At 41.5% G+C, this 19631-nt stretch overlaps 1 protein-coding gene across 3 annotated transcripts in view; it reads right to left on the minus strand.

Moving 5' to 3' along the window:
- The window catches only part of SLC25A12 (solute carrier family 25 member 12), a 209209-nt gene that overhangs the window by 89060 nt on the left and 100518 nt on the right, over window positions 1–19631 (minus strand). The window contains exons 1-2 of one of the 3 annotated variants that reach the window (XM_066346581.1): window positions 7637–7788; window positions 6653–6706 (exon numbers count right to left, since the gene is read on the minus strand). In XM_066346581.1, coding sequence (XP_066202678.1) covers window positions 6653–6706; window positions 7637–7648 — 66 coding nt within the window. In that variant the 5' untranslated portion in view covers window positions 7649–7788. Of the gene's footprint in view, window positions 1–6652; window positions 6707–7019; window positions 7370–7636; window positions 7789–19631 lie in introns of those variants that run through there. The other 2 variants (XM_066346582.1, XM_066346580.1) reach the window with 2 other exon arrangements.

A 19631-nucleotide genomic window follows, 5' to 3' on the forward strand; every position in this document is an offset into this window, starting at 1 on the left:
AAATAAGGACCCCAGAGAACTCAATAACTAGAACTAGAATGTTTCTCAGGGCAGATTACGGTGAATAATTAATTTGCATTGTTCTTAAAATAAATATTTCAATCTCTTGGTATAAGTAACCATGGGAACATACAAGGAACATATATATTTATAAGCCTAGGCAAATCATGTCTTTGACAATCAAGGTAACAGCTCCTAGGGAGATAGAACGCTTTAATGTTGGTAGGTCTTGATTAAATAACAAGATTTATAGCACAGAGAAAGAAGGATCTTTATCCTTGCAGGGAGTAGAAAATATTAAGAGATTCAAGAGACAAATCAACCAAATACAGTGTATGAACCTGGCTCTGACCCTAATTATTTTTTAAGTGAGAGGAAGGGAGATAGATTCCTGCATGTGCTCTGACCAGGATCCACCAGGATCCCCACCTAAAGCTGATGCTCTGCCCATCTGGGCTTTGCTTACAACTGAGCTATTTATAGTGCCTAGGGAGCCTTCACGAAGCCATCCTCGGTGCCTGGGGCGAGCCATGGCTGCAGGAGGGGAAGAGAAGGGAAGAGAGGGGGAGAGAGAGGGAGAGAGAGAGAGAGAGAGAGAGAGAGAGAGAGAAGGGAGAAGTTGGAGGAGAAGAGAAGCAGATGATCGCTTCTCCTGTGTGCCCTGACAAGAAATCAAACCCAGAACATCCACACACTGGGCCAATGCTCTACCACTGAGCCAACCAGCTGGGGCCTTATAAAAGAAACTTTAAGAATATATGAAACAATCAGGAAAATTTCAACACTGAATGGAAATCCATGTTATTAAGGCACATTTTTAGGTGTGATCATTGTATTGTGTGTGGTTTGTTTGGTTAGTTTTTCAGTCATCATCTTTTAGTAATAAATACTGAAGTATTTGTGGATGCAGTGATATACTGGCTGGGAATTACTTCTAAATAACCCAATGCGGCTGGAATAGAGATGAAGCAAGATCAGCCACGATACTTGATTAAGCTGATCATGGGGATATGGCAATTCATAATGCTATTCTCTAAATCTGTATGTTTTAAATTGTCAATAATAAAGTTTTTTAAAAGGCTACAGAAAATAACAAGATGATTCTATATGTACTAACAATGTTATGTTAAAAGAAAGCAAATTGCATTAAAATATATAAAGCAAGTTTCCTGCATTTACTGTATAACTGAGCAAGTTACTTAAACCTTTCAGGGGCTCAGTTTCTTCATCTATAAAAAAGAATACTAATGGTACCTACCTTATAATATTTCTCTGAGGACTATATATGATTTGTATAAAACATTTAGAACAGTACCTAAGACCAAACAGTGATTCAGTAAGCAACTAATCACAGTTTTAGAAGCCCCCAAATGGCCATGGCATTGGCTTCAGTGAATGACCTTCAGAAAATTTCAGCAGTATGGTAAACCCTCATTTAATATCATCAATAGGTTCTTGGAACTGCAGCAGAATGCTGTATATAGAAACCAACCTCACCATAGGCTAAATAAAAAAAAGTAAATCCTACAGCGTCTCATCAACATTATAATGAAATGGAGTTGAGCACAATGATGAGGACCTGCCATACAAAGTAAAACAGAGATGGACAGAACAGGGAGATGATGATTTTTCAAAAGTTACACATAAAAAGTGAATTACAAGTCTTTCTTTCAGGACTGTGCTTTGGTGTTTCAAAGCCTGTGCTTAGACTATTCTTCCTTCTCTGATCCAGACTGAGCAACTGAGGGTTCAAGAGAAAACTGCACGTGTCTTCCACAGTGTCTCAGGTCTCTACTCTTAGACCATGGCTATCCCCATCTCAGAACCCACAGACTTGAGAGAAGCCATTACCTCTTATAACTGCATTTCTGAATGTGGGGATTTGTGAGTATCTTCAGATGTATGTCTCAAGAATATGCATAATTAACTGACTAAATGTTTATAGTCGTAAACACATATTAATATTTTAAGTTACTTTATAGGTCCAGTAGTTACCTGGGAAAAACAAGGGACTCAAGTCCTGTTCAGGAAACAAAAGTCCTCATTTCATCTTAGAAGAAAAGGAAGTAACAAAGAACTAAGCTTTACTCGGTTCTCCTTATGTCAGGCATGATTTTATACATTATTATCTCATTACTTCAAGTAGAGATGCTAGGTTAGCTAGCCTTCTTAGACAAGTAAGGTAATAGGCCCCAAAAGTAATGTAAACACCTAAGGTCACATAGCAAAAAGGGATAAAGTAAGAATTCAAATCCAGATGAGACTACCAAGGCCATGTGGGCTCCAGCTATACTGTTACTCCTGGATGAAAAGTCACTTGAGGCCCAGCTCAAGATATTCTAAGAACCCTATGGACAGGAAGAAATTAAATGGGAAGAATGAATCAATTCAAAGCAATCATCCATGACAAAGCACAGAAAGGTATAAGAAAATTTAATTTCACCCTAGCCAGATAGTTCAGTTGGTTAGAGCATTGTCCGGAAGCACAGAGGTGGCTGGTTCAATCCCAGGTCAGGGCACGAATGTTCCTGTCTCTCTCTCTCACTTTTTCCCCACCCTCTTCCTCTTTCACTAAAATCAACAAATAAAATTTAAAATTTTAAAAATTTTAATTTTACCTTTTTAAACACGATTTACATAAATATATATTGAATCATTTTCCTTCTGGTTGAATATCTACTGGTTCCATATTGCCCTTAAAAAAAAAAATCCAGCCTGACCAGGCGGTGGCGCAGTGGACAGAGCATCGAACTGGGATGCGGAGGACCCAGGTTCGAGACCCCGAGGTCACCAGCTTGCGCGTGGGCTCATCTGGTTTGAGCAAAAGCTCACCAGCTTGGACCCAAGGTCGCTGGCTCAAGCAAGGGGTTACTCAGTCTGCTGAAGGCCCACGGTCAAGGCACATATGAGAAAGCAATCAGTGAACAACTAAGGTGTTGCAATGCGCAACTAAAAACTAATGATTGATGCTTCTCATCTCTCCGTTCCTATCTGTCTGTCCCTGTCTATCCCTCTCTCTGACTCTCTCTCTGTCTCTGGAAGAAAAAAAAAAAAGTCCAAATTCTCTGTGGCCTACACCACCCTGCCTGATGTGGCTCCTTCAGTCTCGTCTCTGACCGGACATTCACCCTCTCTCACTCACTGATGTTTCAGGCACACAGGCTTCCTTTCTGTTTGTTGAGCATACCAAACCATTCACATCTAAGGCCTTTGCACATGTGAGCCCGAGCCCTCTGTTTGGAATTCTCTCAACCCCCCTTTGTGTTCTCAGCTCCAGTATTACCTCCTCAGGGGCCTTCACTGACCACCCTCTAAAAAATGACAACCTTTTTCATCGTTCTGTTTATTTCCTTATTGGACTTGTCATAATCTGTAGTTGGTGTTGGTGTGTGTGGGGGGGGAGCTTGTTATTGTCTGTCTACCCTACCTGGAATGGGACTGAAATTCTCTATCTTAGCTCCATAAGGGTGGAACCTAGCATGATGCCTAGCCTGGCACATAGTAGGCAATTAGAAATGTATTGGTTGGTAGAATATAACATGGCATTTATTAACACGAATTTCCTCATCTTGTTGGTTATTTTTCAACCATCCCAGCTGACTGCAGGATGGACTCACTATGATGCCAATTTGCCCTTAACACCTAACACTTTTTTTAAAATGAGAACTATAGTTTATGCCAAATACTTTATAAACCAAAGATAAAGGTTATTTATCTTCAATTCCTATATTGAAAGAACTAGTGAAAACACTTGATTGGTGTGGTTAAGAAAACTATAGAATCCCCGTCTGTGCATCTCATACCGGGTTTATTCAACTCAACTTATGCAGAGAAGTCTTCTTTTAACTTCAGGTTCTAAACTGCTAAATTCATTAACATCTTAACAAATACAGCTGCCATTAGACCCTCACATACCTCTAACTTTCAAAAATTATCATGTTTTAAGATCCCACAGATGGTATATAATGTATGGGTTAAGAGTATGGATTCTGTAGTTTGATTTGAATCCAGCCTCTACCACTTATGAACTAAGTCACATTAATCAAGTCATAACATCATATATTTAATAGGACACTAACCTTACCTCCAAGGCTGTTATGAAAATTAATAATACCCTTAAAGCACCAGGCCAATGCCCAGCACACTGTAGAATGATCTATAAATGTTAACCATTATCATTACTATTGCATGGCCACTCTAACCTAGGCAAGCCAATGTAATTGCTCTACTAGAGGCTATGCATTTGTCTTCACTATTCTTACTCCCTCAACCCCAAACTAAAGTGGAATGGGTCTCAAAGAGGATACAAGTCTTGGCTCAGTCCTACCCTTTGATTACTCAACTTGATGTCTAGTACTAAACTAAGTGTACACATGGCACACAGAAAATACTCCTTGGTAAATATTTGTTGGGTAAACATGTTAAATGCTAAAGAAATGTGTAGTTAATCCATTTTTTAGTCTCCTATTATCTCTAAAATATTAACAAATCATATGCACCTAAAATAAAACTTTCTAGCCTGACCACTACTGGTATGATAGAGCACTGAGCTGGAATGTTGAGGACCCAGGTGTGAAACCCCGAGGTTGCTGGCTTGAACATGGACTCATCCAGCTTGAGCGCAGGCTCACCAACTTGAGCACAGTCGCTGACTTGAGCATGGGATCATAGACCTGACCCCATGGTCACTGTCTTGAGCCCAAAGGTCACTAGCTTGAAGCCCAAGGTTGCTGGTTTGAGCAAGGGGTCACCTGCTTGGCTGGAGCCCCATCCCCTCTCAAGGCACGTTATGAGAAGCAATCAATGAACAACATAACTGCCACAAATACAAGTTGATTCTTCTCATCTCTCTCCCTTCCTATGTGTCTATCTCTCTGTCTTATAAAATAAAATACAATAAAATAAACAAGTACTTATAATTTGAAGTATTCAAGGCAGAAATTTTAAAAAATCCATTATGTTACTTGGTAACTGTTCTCAAATGGATTCAATTAACTATCAAATCTTTCTAGATGCTTTATGCCTTCCTAAAGGTAACTCTCTATGTTCTCTCTCCTCTTAGTAACTCTTGGGTCAAAGCCTAAAAGTTAGTGCTAGATGTGCAGTTATGAATTCCACAAATTTTTAATATAAAAATACTAAGAGCACCATCAGAATAATATGTAAAAAAGATCTAATTGTTGTCAAAAAGCTAGGCATAGTCCTAGCTCTCTCTTTGTACCTCCATTCCTCCTCTCCCCCACCCCAAAACTAATCCATACAGAACCACTGATTTTTTTTTTTTTAAACTGGAGGGACCTGTTCCCATTCCCTTAAGTCCTGTTGAGTCCCACGTGAGAAGATGAAGCCCAGGAAGGCCAGAGTATAAGCCTTCAGGTACAACCAGATAGAGGCAGGACTGGAAATTGAACCCAGTGTTCTTGACACTTAAGTCAATGCTCTTTTCACTACATCACACATTTCGACTTCTTCCATACCTAGTTAATTTAGAAAATAAAATTAATTATATCACATGAACTCCTCACAAAACAATTGAATATAAACATATGGTGTGGATATTAACATATTTTTGGCTATTTTCAAGAACTTGTGTGAAGAATAAAGGTTTCAAATCTTAACTAGAGCATTTCTAGTACAATTTCATTTTTTCTGGAAATTATGCTTCCCCTAAGTCATCTATGCAGCCTCCTCCCCAAAAGTAGGTTAAGTAATCCATGTCTCAGATAAAAATGTCATCTATTCCAGGCTCATTAGTATATGTTAGAACCTGTTCCTAATATAGAATCATAGACTTTTGGAGTTGGAAGGAACCTTGAAGATCACCTCTCATTTTACAGAGAAAACTAATACCCAACAGAGACCTGCCCAAGGTCAAAATTACTGTATAAGAACTCAGGCCCTGAATAGAAAGTTCTCAAAAGAAAATTTCAAAGAAAAACACAATATTTAGTGGAACACCTTAGCTTGTCTCTCTTTACATCTACTTCTTAAGTACAACTTCTTGCATGAGGAACTTTTGAAAGCTAAGAAAGCAAAACAAGAAACTAAGCCAACTTTTTTTTTTTTAAGTTTACAGCCAAGTCACTGATCCTAAAAACTTATCACAAGTTAAGGTAGATCCTGGCAAGACCCTCAAGGCAGTAATATTTTGTAACAAAAATTCCAAAGCATACAGATATAATAATACTTAAAAAGGGAGAAAAGACACACACAAATTGACTAGCTAGAATATTTTTATCTCTGTAAAAAAAAATTACATAGAGAATTGCTTATACGTAGAAAAACTTTTACAACATGCAATTTTCAAAAAAAGAAAGAATTTTAATCACATACCTATAATTATACAACGATGTCAATATATTTTAAATTTTTATTTTGGTAATGGTGCTTAAGAGAAGGTGGAAATTCTTTTTTGTGTTCTTCTACATGTCTTAAGTCATGCCAAAAAAACCCAATAACTTGAGAAAAACATTTTATCAAATGAAAACTTTTATCCAAACCTTAATGAAATAAGAATTATAAGCTATATTATCTAGCCATGTTTTTAAGAATATATGAAAATAGACCATTCCTGAAAGGTAGGGCCTGAAAAGGACCAGACTCACACCTCCTTTCCCTCCAGTGGAAAAGCACACTACACAAGCCAATTTACCTGTAGAAATATGTTTCTTAACTCATGAGGATCACCTCGCTTGGTTGTCTGCACCTGTAAGAAAAAAAAAAGCCAGTTAATGCTTCACTAGAGGCACATTAACCTCTTCAGACTAGAGTTCACAGATGTTTACAATCAATGCTCTTATCTCTTATAAGGTAATTAGTTTAAAACAAACCAAAAGCACTAATACTGATAGGAACTGTCAAACTGGAGATCTGGACTACAGGGTGGAAAGAAAAGTGTGAAGAGCCTCAGATAGAGATATGATGCAAGATAGGTATCATTTGGATTGTAAAGGGAAGGCAGTGAGAATCAATACTACTTTATTCCAGATCCACTAGCAACACAATTAGCAACCACCCACCTTCAAATCAAGAGGCCAGCAAGAGTAGATCAACAGGAAAGTTGAAACAGCCAAATTAATCGCGTGGCCTAGCAGCCTTTATTACCCATGGAAAACAATCCACACTGCGCCCCTCTCATTCTCCACCCAACCTAAAATATGAAAGCTGCTACGTTTCCAAATACTCCCAACACCCGGCTACCTGCAGCGCAAAAGACAACCAATCCTCAGACCCCAGTGAAAGCCCAAATCACCTAATTACGCCCTAACCTACCGCAACACAGAGATGCCTTAGGTACCCCGACTTTACAAGCCACTTCCTCCTACTCCTTTTCCTACGCCCTCCAATTCCGGGCTCACAAACCCATGCACTCAGAGCAGGACACTACTCTTCCATTACCGACCCATGGTTTTCACAAGCCCCTCCAACTCAAAATCCCTCCTCCTTCCCCTCCCCCAACCAGGCATCTTCTCCCTCCGGTCCAAGCCCCGCACAGCTCTACTCCCCGGGCAGGAGCCCCAGGACATGCTATCTAAGAAAGAGGCAAAGAAGAAAATGGGGGAAAGTAAAGGGCTGCAAGATGGGTCCTCAGAATGTCTCTTATGCAATAAAGGCAGCAGCAGAGAGTTGGAGTCACCTTGACCGCCATGCTGAGCTCGGAAGCCGGGGACGAGCGAGGGAGCGAGCAGGGCCCAGCTGTCAGGGCGCGCGCGCGCGCCACCTCCCCGGCCGCGCCCGCCCTCCAGCTCGCCGGCGCAGCGCGCGTCCCTATGCAAATGATTCGGGGCGGGCGGGGCGGAAAGAGCGCCCCGCGCGGGGTTCAGAAAAGGGAACTGGCTTTGGGACCTGGAGGAGGTACACCCACCGGCTAAGGGGCCTCGCCTCCCAAGGGTAAGACGGGAGCGTCAGCCGTGCGATTCCGATGCACCGCGTGGCTGCTGACAGCTGAGTCGCCGCCAGGAAAGCCCCGGGTTTCCTAAGGCCTCTTATTGGGTGTGGCTTTGGGCACGGACTACAGCCAAAGTCATTTTACCCTGAGACTTAAAGGAACACTTGGGGCCTAGATTGAGCAATATTTCAAAGGATCAAAGAACATGTTCTGATAATAATAAATGAAGTAATGACAACTAAATGGCAGATACTAACAATAAAAAAGATTGGGAACCACTCACTCTAGGGAAAAGTTTAGTAAACTTAACTTGAGAAATATGCCCCTAAATTGGCACAGGATGAATATGCTTAATATATTTGGGCTTCATGTACTATTATCAAGCTTTTATTAGACTCACTCCACATTCCCAGTCAACTAATCCTTTGTGCAATGAGGTGCAGCACAAATGCAAATAGGAAACAAAATCCATTTGTCTTATGCTGGGCTGGCACTGAATCCGGGCCCAATTTGCCCCTACATAAACATTTACAGTTCTACCTAAGTAGTAGCTAGCCCCTGAACCAAAATAATGTCGCTAAAACTGAGTCCTACCTTTATAACTATATTGAGCAACATACTGATTCATTCAACAAACATTTACTGGGCACCTATTACACACTAGTCACAGTTCTGCTTTTAAAGACAACAGATAGTCCCTACCCTCTAAGAGTTTACAGATGGTCAATGCTTCCACACTATCCCAAACCTAAATGTATTTTTGTTTGTGTCTTTAAACCAAGCATTCTCCCTGTTTAAAAAAATTTTTTTAAAGTAACAACTCCAAGATTTATCTTAACCTCACTTAGCTCTGTAATTTCTCTGTTTTTTACATTTCCAATGTTGAATCTTATAAAAGGCTTCTCTTTATCCTTCAGTCTCATTAGTTATATTTGTGTTAAGTATCTAAGAGAAATAAGGTGTAAGGCGACTTATCCGAGTTTCCTAGAATCAAAGGTTTCTAGCTCATTAGCCTCATTCTCCTTTGTTCCCCATCCTCTCTCTGCACAAACTCTGCACTAACTGGCTTCTCTTTCAGCACTCTGCCATCTTGGCTGCATCTCCTCTCCTCCACGTGGCCTTACTCTGCTCTCTCCTCTAATACTAATCTCAGGAACCAAGAAAGAGCAAGCTCCCGTTCTGCCCCCATTTTATAGTATTTTATAGAAATCAAAACCTTTAATCCAATATACAAAATAGGGAAGTCTCTAATACAAAGTCACTTATCTGAGGCATGATGGGATTGCATCACCCCACATCAAAAAGGGTGGGAAAGGCTTAGTTCTAACTACAAGGATCCTGCCTGCCCACAGACGATCCCCAACACACATTAATATCACCTGGGCGACGGGCTTCCACGTGGGCAGCGCCATCTTTAACAAAGTGAGCATAATATATTTTATCTGCCCAACATAAGGAATGAGGAGTGACAAATGGCAATTGTTGATAAGGAATGCTTCATTACTAGTACTCCTAAAATGAGCTTTTTCTGTCGCACTTGATTTAACTGTCTACCGCCACTACATCTTTCTTCAATCTATTGAGTTTTTTAACAATGTAATTGGATATAAAGATGTACAAATTTACATTTTGTTCTACTACGACCATGATGGCAAACCTATGTATGACACGCGTGTCAGCACTGACATGCGTAGCCATATTTGATGAAATGTGGCCACATACCAGAGAAGTATGGGGCCGCATGCCTAGAAGGACATTTCATCCTCGGCTCCTGCACGGCCAGGTGCAGTAGCCAAGGATAAAACATTTGCTGTAGTGTAGACACTCTGTGCCAGAGGTCTGTAGGCCAAAACAACAGAACTCCAGCACAGAGCGTCTAGTGTTGGGACTTCCAGTTAGGCTGTTAGGGGATCCTTGACCTCACTACCGACCGGAGGAGCAGGGTGCTGCGGAATGCCACAGGGGACGCATCTCTGGGGGCCCTGAGATTGCCATTACCAGCAACCACATAACCACAGCAACCATCATCCAATCTACTGTTCTAGGGTGTTGTGGATTTCTAATTGACCATCATTACTGAGATAAGTGAGAGGGAGGCTGGGAGAGGCGAGGGCCTGTGCTATGGGTGCTGTTTCCCGCCATTAGAAATAGCAGCAGCCATCTTAATTTACATAAGATGCAACTTGCAGAATTTCAAGACAGCATCTGGGCTCAGGTGTTTGTCGACTTGAGGTCAAAGCTTGAGAATCTGGAAAGGTGCCGCCTGGAGAATCAAGAGGAGTGCCACTACGAACAGGAAATTTGGAGTGCCTGGAACCGATTACCAGACACTTTTAGCACCCTGAAAAATATAGCAATGGATTTACTCGCAATTTTTCCCTTTGCGTACTTTTGTGAGACCTTATTCTCAGCATTAAATAATATCAAAACCAACAAAAGAAACAGATTGACAGATGAAGTTAGTAGAGTAGCACTTGCTTGGGCTTGAAGTGTACAAAATACCAACCTTCAGTTGAAGATTTAGCCAATGAAATTCGGCAACAAAAAAGTCACTAATAGGCAGGTTAGTTAAAGAATTCCCCGTACCCCTCACTTATCTTAGTTCATGGCACCCCACCCACACAAGTTAATAATATCAAGACCAACAAAAGAAACCGACTGACAGATGAACAAAGAAGTCACTAAGCAGGTAAGTTAAATAATTACTTTTTGGTTTATTAAATACAGTTATATATTACAATTATACATTTTTGGGCCCTGGCCGGTTGGCTCAGTGGTAGAGCGTCAGCCTGGTGTGCGGGAGTCCCAGGTTCGATCCCTGGCCAGGGCACAAAGGAGAAGCGCCCATCTGCTTCTCTACCCTTCCCCCTCTCCTTCCTCTCTGTCTCTCTCTTCCCCTCCCGCAGCCAAGGCTCCATTGGAGCAAAGTTGGCCCGAGTGCTGGGGATGGCTCTGTGGCCTCTGCCTGGGGCGCTAGAATGGCTCTGGTTGCAACAGAGCAACGCCCCGGATGGGCAGAGCATCGCCCCCTGGTGGGCGTGCCCGGTGGATCCCGGTTGGGCGCATGCAGGAGTCTGTCTGACTGCCTCCTCGTTTCCAACTTCAGAAAAATACAAAAAATAAATAAATAAATAAAATTACACATTTTTGTTATTTAAACTATAAATATTGTGAAATTATGGTTTTTTTCTTGAAGTGACACACCACCTGAGTTATGCTCAGTTTTTTGGCGAATTTTGACACACCAAGCTCAAAAGATTGCTCATCATTGTACTAGGACCTAATGACCCTGAGACTCTGCTCTATCTTATTTTATGAAGTTACCCTAAATAGGGATCTCAAGGTGTTTATTTTGTTACTTTACAAGGGGAGGATGTAAAAAAGACATTTATTTATAATGAAGAGATTATTTTCTATTGGAACACATTATCACTGTGTATTATAAAGTTACATGCTGCATGATTTGTGGTGGCGCAGTGGATAAAGCATCGACTTGGAATGCTGAGGTTACTGGTTTGAAACCCTGGGTTGCCTGATCAAGGCACATACAGGAAGCAACTACTATGAGTTGATGCTTCCAGCTTCTACTCTCTCTCTCTCTCTCAAAATCAATAATTAAAAAAATAAAGCCTGACCAGGTGGTGGCGCAGTGAATAGAGCGTCAGACTGGGATGCAGAGGACCCAGGTTCGAGACCCCGAGCTCACCAGCTTGAGCGTGGGCTCATCTGGTTTGAGAAAAAAAAAAAAAAAAGCCCACCAGCTTGAACCCAAGGTCCCTGGCTCCAGCAAGGGGTTACTCGGTCCGCTGAAGGCCCACGGTCAAGGCACATATGAGAAAGCAATCAATGAACAACTAAGGTGTTGCAACGCGCAATGAAAAACTAATGATTGATGCTTCTCATCTCTCTTCGTTCCTGCCTGTCTCTGTCTATCCCTCTCTCTGGCTCACTCTCTGTCTCTGTAAAAAAATAAATTAAATAAATAAATAAATAAAGTTACATGCCAATATAGTAATTTATAACTTTAAGTTTCAAATGATATTTATAAACAATAATTTTAAAACTGGAGCAAGTTGAAACTTGATAATTTAGACAGTCTATAAAGAATGACATTTCAAAAAGCAAAATTGGAAGTTAAAGGCTAAGAGACTTAATTGCAAATATATTGTCATAAATAGTCACTTTTTAGAATTAGTTTCATAAAAGATTCAATACATAGCTTCACTGAGCTGGGGATTTAAATCTGCTCATGAAGTTGTTGCCCATGAAAATATAAACTGAAATATGAACTTACAAGACAACTCACAGAAACGTGTCTCCAACTCCCAGGCAGCTTACATTATATTAATTTGAAACCAGCTGTGCACTTTGTGGATGAAAGTTAAGAATCATACTAATGCCCAGTGTCCCAATAAACTAAAATGTAATTATTAAAACAAGAGGCAATTTCCAATGAGCCTGTTATGCCACCACTTCTGGACTTCCTTCCATCTTTATTAGCATGCCATTTCTGTCTATTTTCTAGTCTCCTTTGATTATTTTACTGGCATGAGTACATTTTCATTCCTGTTTCCATATCCTGAACAGCTACTAGAAATGTCATCTTGCAAGAAGTAAATTGGCCCTGGCTGGTTGGCTCAGTGGTAGAGCATCTGCCCGGCCTACGGATGTCCCAGGTTCAATTCCCGGTCAGGGCACACAGGAAAAGTGACCATCTGCTTCTCTACCTTTCCCCCTTCTCTCTCTCTCTCTCTCTCTCTCTCTCTCTCTCCCTCTCCCACTCCTGCAGCCATGGCTCGATTGATTTGAGCAAATTGGCCCTGGGCGCTGAGGATAGCTCAGTGGCCTCTGCCTCAGGTGCTAAAAACAGCTCACTTGCCAAGCATGGTCCCAGATGGGCAGAGTATCACCCCATAGGGGGCTTGCCAGGTGGATCCCGGTCAGGGTGCATGTGGGAGTCTGTCTCTTTGCCTCCCTTGCTTTCAATTAAAAAAAGAAAAAAAAAGAAAAAGAAAAAGCAAGAAGTAAATCAAGGAAGTATACCAACACTTGGTAGAGCATTAGGCTATCACTGACAAACCAGGAGTGGAGCTCTTCCTGGGTTAAAGATATACATGTCATCATATCATGTGAAATAAACCAGATTTTTTTTAAGCCAGATTTTATAACCTTATCAAGCTCACTTAAAGTATTTGAAATAAATAGCATGATCTGACCTGGGTGTGCATGTATACACACACACACAACACAACACACAAAGGCTTTTTGAACATCTGTAATTTTTATGTGTGTGTATGACAGAGATAGAGAGAGACAGAGAGAGGGACAGATAGGGACACAATGACAGGAAGGGAGAGAAATGAGAAGGATTAGTTCTTCGTTGTGGCACCTAGTTATTCATTGATTGCTTTCTCTTTTGTGCCTTGACCGGGGGCTACAGCAGATCAAGTGACCCCTTGCTCAAGCCAGCGACCTTGGGCTTAAGCCAGCAATCTTGTGCTTCAAGCCAGTGACCAGGGGAACATGTCTATGATTCCATGTTCAAGCCAGCGACCCTGCACTTAAGCTAGTGAGCTCCTACTCAAGCCAGCGACCTCGAGGGTCTCGAACCTGGGTCCTCTGCATCCCAGTCTGATGCTCTACCCATTGCGCCACCGCTGAACATCTGTAACTTTTTTTTTTGTATTTTTCTGAAGTTGGAAACAGGGAGGCAGTCAGACAAACTCCCACATGTGCCCGACCGGGATCCACCCAGCATGCCCACCAGGGGGCATTGCTCTGTTGCAACCAGAGCCATTCTAGCGCCTGAGGCAGAGGCCACGGAGCCATCCTCAGCGCCTGGGCCAACTTTGCTCCAATGGAGCCTTGGCTGTGGGAGGGTAAGAGAGAGACAGAGAGGTAGGAGAGGGGGAGGGGTGGAGAAACAGATGGGTGCTTCTCCTGTGTGCCCTGGCCAGTAATCGAACCCAGGACTCCTGCACACCAGACCGATGCTCTACCACTGAGCCAACTGGCCAGAGCCAACATCTGTAACTTTTAAGTGTATATTGGTTTTGCCCTATACCTGGAATTATAAAATAGTTTTCTACATTTTACTGAAATATTGCAAAACTTACAAATTTTATAACTTGTACTTTTAAATCCTCCCTTGCTAAGAATCTATATGGGTAATGGAAGGTGTTAGGCTGTAGAGAAATAGGAAGGATTAAATATCCAAGTTTGAGCAAATTAAATAATTGATAGACTGACCTAGAAATCAATAAATCAGAAATTATTTCAACCCAAACCTGTTATAGTTAGACACTATAAAAATGACACATTTACAGCTTCTCTATACTGTACAAGTATTATACTCCCTGTATGACATTTGCTCTAATTGAAATAAATTCTCATTTTGATGGAGAGAGAGAGCAGGGTTATCTTACTGGGTACACTTTCCAGCCTTCCTCATATCACCTCTTCACTGAGATTCATTTGGCAGTAGCAGCAACATTATTTCATCAAAGACAGTGGCTCAGAGTTCTAGGTAGCAATAACAGCTTAAGCGAGTGTAACCCAAGGCATAACTGAGTAGTAATGAGGGGTATGAGTAGTAATGAGGGGTACGGATCACAGAAGAACAACAGCTTAGTAGCAGATGAGGCAAATTCCCCTTGACTTAAACATAAAAGAAAACCTTGAAGGGATGGTAGGGCATTTCATCAGATAGAATTAGGTATGGTTATAAAGTTCTAATCCATTTCTTAGACACAGTATTGCCTTATATTGATATCCTTAAGCAGGAAATATGAAGGGAACATTATTATCCCTCTCTATAAATGTATTACAATGTACTGGGAAGATAAAACATAAGTTAAACCATTAATAATGCGTATGCTGGCCTGACCTGTGGTGGCGCAGTGGGATAAAGCGTCGACCTGGAACACTGAGGTCGCCAGTTCGAAACCTTGGGCTTGCCTGGTCAAGGCACATATGGGAGTTGATGCTTCCTGCTCCTCCCCCTTCTCTCTCTCTCTCTCTCTCACTCCTCTCTCTCTAAAAAAAAATCAATAAATAAAATATTTAAAAAAATAATAATAACGTGTATGCTCTGGCCATGGCCAGTTTACTCGGTGGTAGAGCATCAGCCAGGCATGTGGATGTCCCAGGTTCAATTCCCTGTCAGAGCACACAGGAGAAGTGCCCATCTGCTTCTCCACCCCTCCCCCTTTTTGCTTTTCTCCACCCCCCCCACCCCCCCCCCCGCCTCCCGCAGCCATAGCTCAGTTGGAGCGATTTGGCCCTAGCACTGAGGATGGCTTATGCTTGATAACCACTTCACTTTTATCTATGTTCAATGTCTGCCTCTGGCACTAAGAAGAGTTTGGTTACTGAGCAACTGAGCAACAGAGCATTGTCCCCCAGTGGGCTTGCCGGGTGGATCCTGGTCGGCCGGGCACATGCAAGAGTCTATCTCTGCCTCCCCTCCTCTCATTGAATTAAAAAAGAAAAAGGAGCCTGACCAGGCGGTGGCGCAGTGGATAGAGCATTGGACTGGGATGTAGAGGACCCAGGTTTGAGACCCTGAGGTTGCCAGCTTGAGCATGGGCTCATCTGGTTTGAACAAAGCTCACCAGCTTGGACCCAAGGTCGCTGGCTTGAGCAAGGAATTATTACTTGGTCTGCTGTAGCCCCATGGTCAAGGCACATGTGAGAAAGCAATCAATGAACAACTAAGGCAGGGGTCCCCAAACTACGGCCCGTGGGCCACATGCGGCCCCCTGAGGCCGTTTATCTGGCCCCGCCGCACTTCCGGAAGGGGCACGTCTTTCATTGGTGGTCAGTGAGAGGAGCATAGTTCCCATTGAAATACTGGTCAGTTTGTTGATTTAAATTTACTTGTTCTTTATTTTAAATATTGTATTTGTTCCCATTTTGATTTTTTTACTTTAAAATAAGATATGTGCAGTGTGCATAGGGATTTGTTCTGTTTTTTTTATAGTCCGGCCCTCCAACGGTCTGAGGGGCAGTGAACTGGCCCCCTGTGTAAAAAGTTTGGGAACCCCTGAACTAAGGTGTCGCAATGAAAAACTAATAATTGATGCTTCTCATCTCTTTTCGTTCCTGTCTGTCTGTCCCTATCTCTCTCTCTCTCTGACTCTCTCTCTGTCTCTATAAAAAATTAATTAATTAATTTTAAAAAATGAAAAAGGAAAAGGAAAAAAAGAAAAATAATCCATATGCTCAACTGTGTGGTAAATTTATGCAATACAAATTTATAAAGAGAAATAAAATCAATTCAAGCTGGATGATATAAGCAGGTTTTACAGAAGCCATCATTGACCACTTCTTGAATTCACCATTTCTCTGTGTTTCTTCCAGAGTATATCTTATTACCATATCCTTTCTCCTTTATCCATACACTAACACTTATTCAACTAACAGTTATCTCAATGCCTGACATTAGCTATGTAGGTACTAATTAAATTTTTAATGATATTTTCCTAGCTGGTCACTCTACTACTAGCCATTAGTCCTCTTATATTTCCTAAGTGAAGACCAGTACCATTGCCTTAGTTGATCAAGCCAGTAAGCTGGGTATGAGAATATACCTTACCCCTCACATCCAAATAGTAACCCATTCCTGTGTTTTCTATCCCCTTCAGTGCCTTTAAAATCTCTTCTCTTTATTATAATAGCATTCATTATGCCTCCTAATTGCTCTCCAAGACACCAGTTCTCCACTCTCTACCTCCTGTCACTATCCTCAAATCCATTCTCCACAGTGCTGTCAAGTATTCTATCTCAAACAGAAATTAAATTTTGTCACTTCACCATCCTTCAATAGCCCTCTATTGACTTCAAATTCCTATGTATGGTGAAGAGTGGAAAATTCCTGATCTGGCCCCTTCCTCTTAATTATGTTTTACTACTACTTTACTTGTTCCTTTAGTCACAAGGACTTTTGAACCTTTATGCTATTTCCTTTGCTGGGAATATTTTACTCCACATTTATTCTAATTTGCCTACACTTTAAGATACAGCTCAAGAATCTCCTCCAGAAAATAATCCTTAACCCCCTCACCCTCCCTATCTAAGGGAATATTTGTTTGCTTATTGTCTCCTATACTGGTGGCTTTCAAATTTTATTGACCCAGACCTATATAGTAAAAAGTACATTTTTATTATAACTCCAGTACACACTGAAATAAAAATTTCATTAAGCAATATTAACTTTACTAGATACAAATACTATGGAATTTATTATTCTGTACTACTTTACTCATTTTTTTTTCTAATTCTGGTTAAAACATACTGAATTGTTTTCACAACCCATAGTTTAAAAATACGGCACTAAACTGTGAACTCACCTAGATTCTCAAGCATAGTAGATGCTCAATATAAATAATTAAGGAAAAGGTGAAACAAAAAGCTCTGTATTCCTAGCAATTTGCACAGCACTAGCCATGTAGCAGTGGTCAATAAAAATTATTGAGAAAGAATAAATACATACTTTAAGGGAAGACTATCTTTATGAATCACTCCCCATATCACTTCCTTTCTTAAGAGTAAGAGTTTCTTACAAAACATTAAATTAAGATAAAAACATAGCCATATGAGCACAGATACAGAGATAAGCAAAACTGGAGATAGGGCTTTAAAAATTGTTGAGTTGGAAGGGCATAATGAGATAGAGAGGTATACTGCTAAGTGCCAAATGCTAGATCTTCCCAAAAAGGCCTAATGTGGTAAAGTCACCAATATCCAGGTTATCAGTTCTATAGGTCAGAAATTATCCTGTAAATGGCCCAAAGATCACTGAGCTAACCAAATTCAAGAGATACTGATGAACAGTTATCTCATGTTATCTCCATTTCAAAGATGAGAAAATTGAGACTGAGATATTATGTTACATTCTCAAAGTTATACAGCTATTAAGTGGTAGTTAAAAGGTTAGTAAAGGCCCTGTCCGGTTGGCTCAGCGGTAGAGCGTCGGCCTGGCGTGCGGGGGACCTGGGTTCGATTCCCGGCCAGGGCACATAGGAGAAGCGCCCATTTGCTTCTCCACCCCCCCCCCTCCTTCCTCTCTGTCTCTCTCTTCCCCTCCCGCAGCCAAGGCTCCATTGGAGCAAAGATGGCCCGGGCTCTGGGGATGGCTCCTTGGCCTCTGCCCCAGGCGCTAGAGTGGCTCTGGTCACGGCAGAGCGACGCCCCGGAGGGGCAGAGCATCGCCCCCTGGTGGGCAGAGCGTTGTCCCTGGTGGGCGTGCCAGGTGGATCCTGGTCGGGCGCATGCGGGAGTCTGTCTGACTGTCTCTCCCCGTTTCCAGCTTCAGAAAAAATACAAAAAAAAAAAAAAAAAAAAGGTTAGTAAAAAGATTATAATAAAGATGTTGTAAAAAATCTCTCAGAAAGTAGAACAATACACAAACAATGGAAGGAAAAATATTTAAATATAGAAAATTCACCCAGGGGGCCTGATAATAGACTACTAGTTGTTCAGAGAAAATAGACATTTAAAATGATGGGGAAGAAATTAACATGGAGATAAATACAAATTTTTCCATATCTAAAAGATGAATTTGAGTTTCAAAGTGTCCTCTGTGTATCTAGAACAATGAATGAAAAAGATTCAATATGAAGACAAATCATGAAATATCAGAACATTGGAGATAAAGAGAATATCCTGTAGCCAGAAAACACAGATCCATGGACCAAGAGGAAGAAATGAAAATGGCCCCTCTCAAGGGGTCACTGAAGAAATTTTTGCCCCTCTTCCTCACAACCTTGGGCTCATGATTTTTGAGGTCCTGTATCCAAGGGAGGAATGATTCCATCAGAAAACACCATCAAGCGAATTAGAAACTGAGACTGCCCCCTGCCATCTGGGACTCCCAAAGCTGTAGAATTAAAGGCAGAAAAGGGTCACCACAGCCATGTGATAAGTCCCAATCATCAAGGGGAAATTAGATTGCTGTTCTACAATGGGACAAAGAGTCTGAAACCCGACTGAGGAAACTCAATAAACATAGCCAACCCAATAAAGGTAAGTTGATAGAGGACACAGATCATTTAGGAATTAAGGTTTAGGTCCTGCACTAGATAAAGAATTAGACCAAGGTACAGAGGGATTAGAGGACATGCAATGAAGGATTGAAAAAGAAAGTTATGATTACCAACTTAGACCTCATGGCTACTTACAGAAGGATATTCAATAGCTGTTATACTTTATATTAATTCTCATTCCCCATTATTCCCCCACCTTATATGAAAAGCATTGGAGTTTACTCACATTTTATTTTATTTTATTTTTCAGGTGAGAGGAGGAGAGATAGTGAGACAGACTCTCGCATGACCCCCAGCTGGGATCAACTTGGCAACCCCATCTGGGGCCAGTGCTCGAATATCAAGCTATTTTTAGCACCTGAGGCTGACACTCTCAGTTGGAACCAACCAAGCCAACCTCAGCACCCAGGGCCATGCTCAAATCAATCAAGCCATTGCAGGAGGGGAAGAGGGAGAGAATGGGGTTGGGGGGTGGGGAGAAGCATATGGTAGCTTCTCCTGTGTGACCTGACCAGGAATTGAACCTGGGACATTCATACACTGAGCTGACACTGAGCCAACTCAGCATATGAATTCACTGAGCCACCAGCCAGGGCTGTATTGGCTCACATTTTAAATTTTATTCCATGATGATATGTTAGCTAATTGGACTATGTGTGTCCACTGTATTGGGCACATTTATTGCCACACAAGAGATT

The sequence above is a fragment of the Saccopteryx leptura genome, chromosome 7, assembly GCF_036850995.1.
Source record: "Saccopteryx leptura isolate mSacLep1 chromosome 7, mSacLep1_pri_phased_curated, whole genome shotgun sequence".
Lineage (NCBI taxonomy): Eukaryota > Metazoa > Chordata > Mammalia > Chiroptera > Emballonuridae > Saccopteryx > Saccopteryx leptura.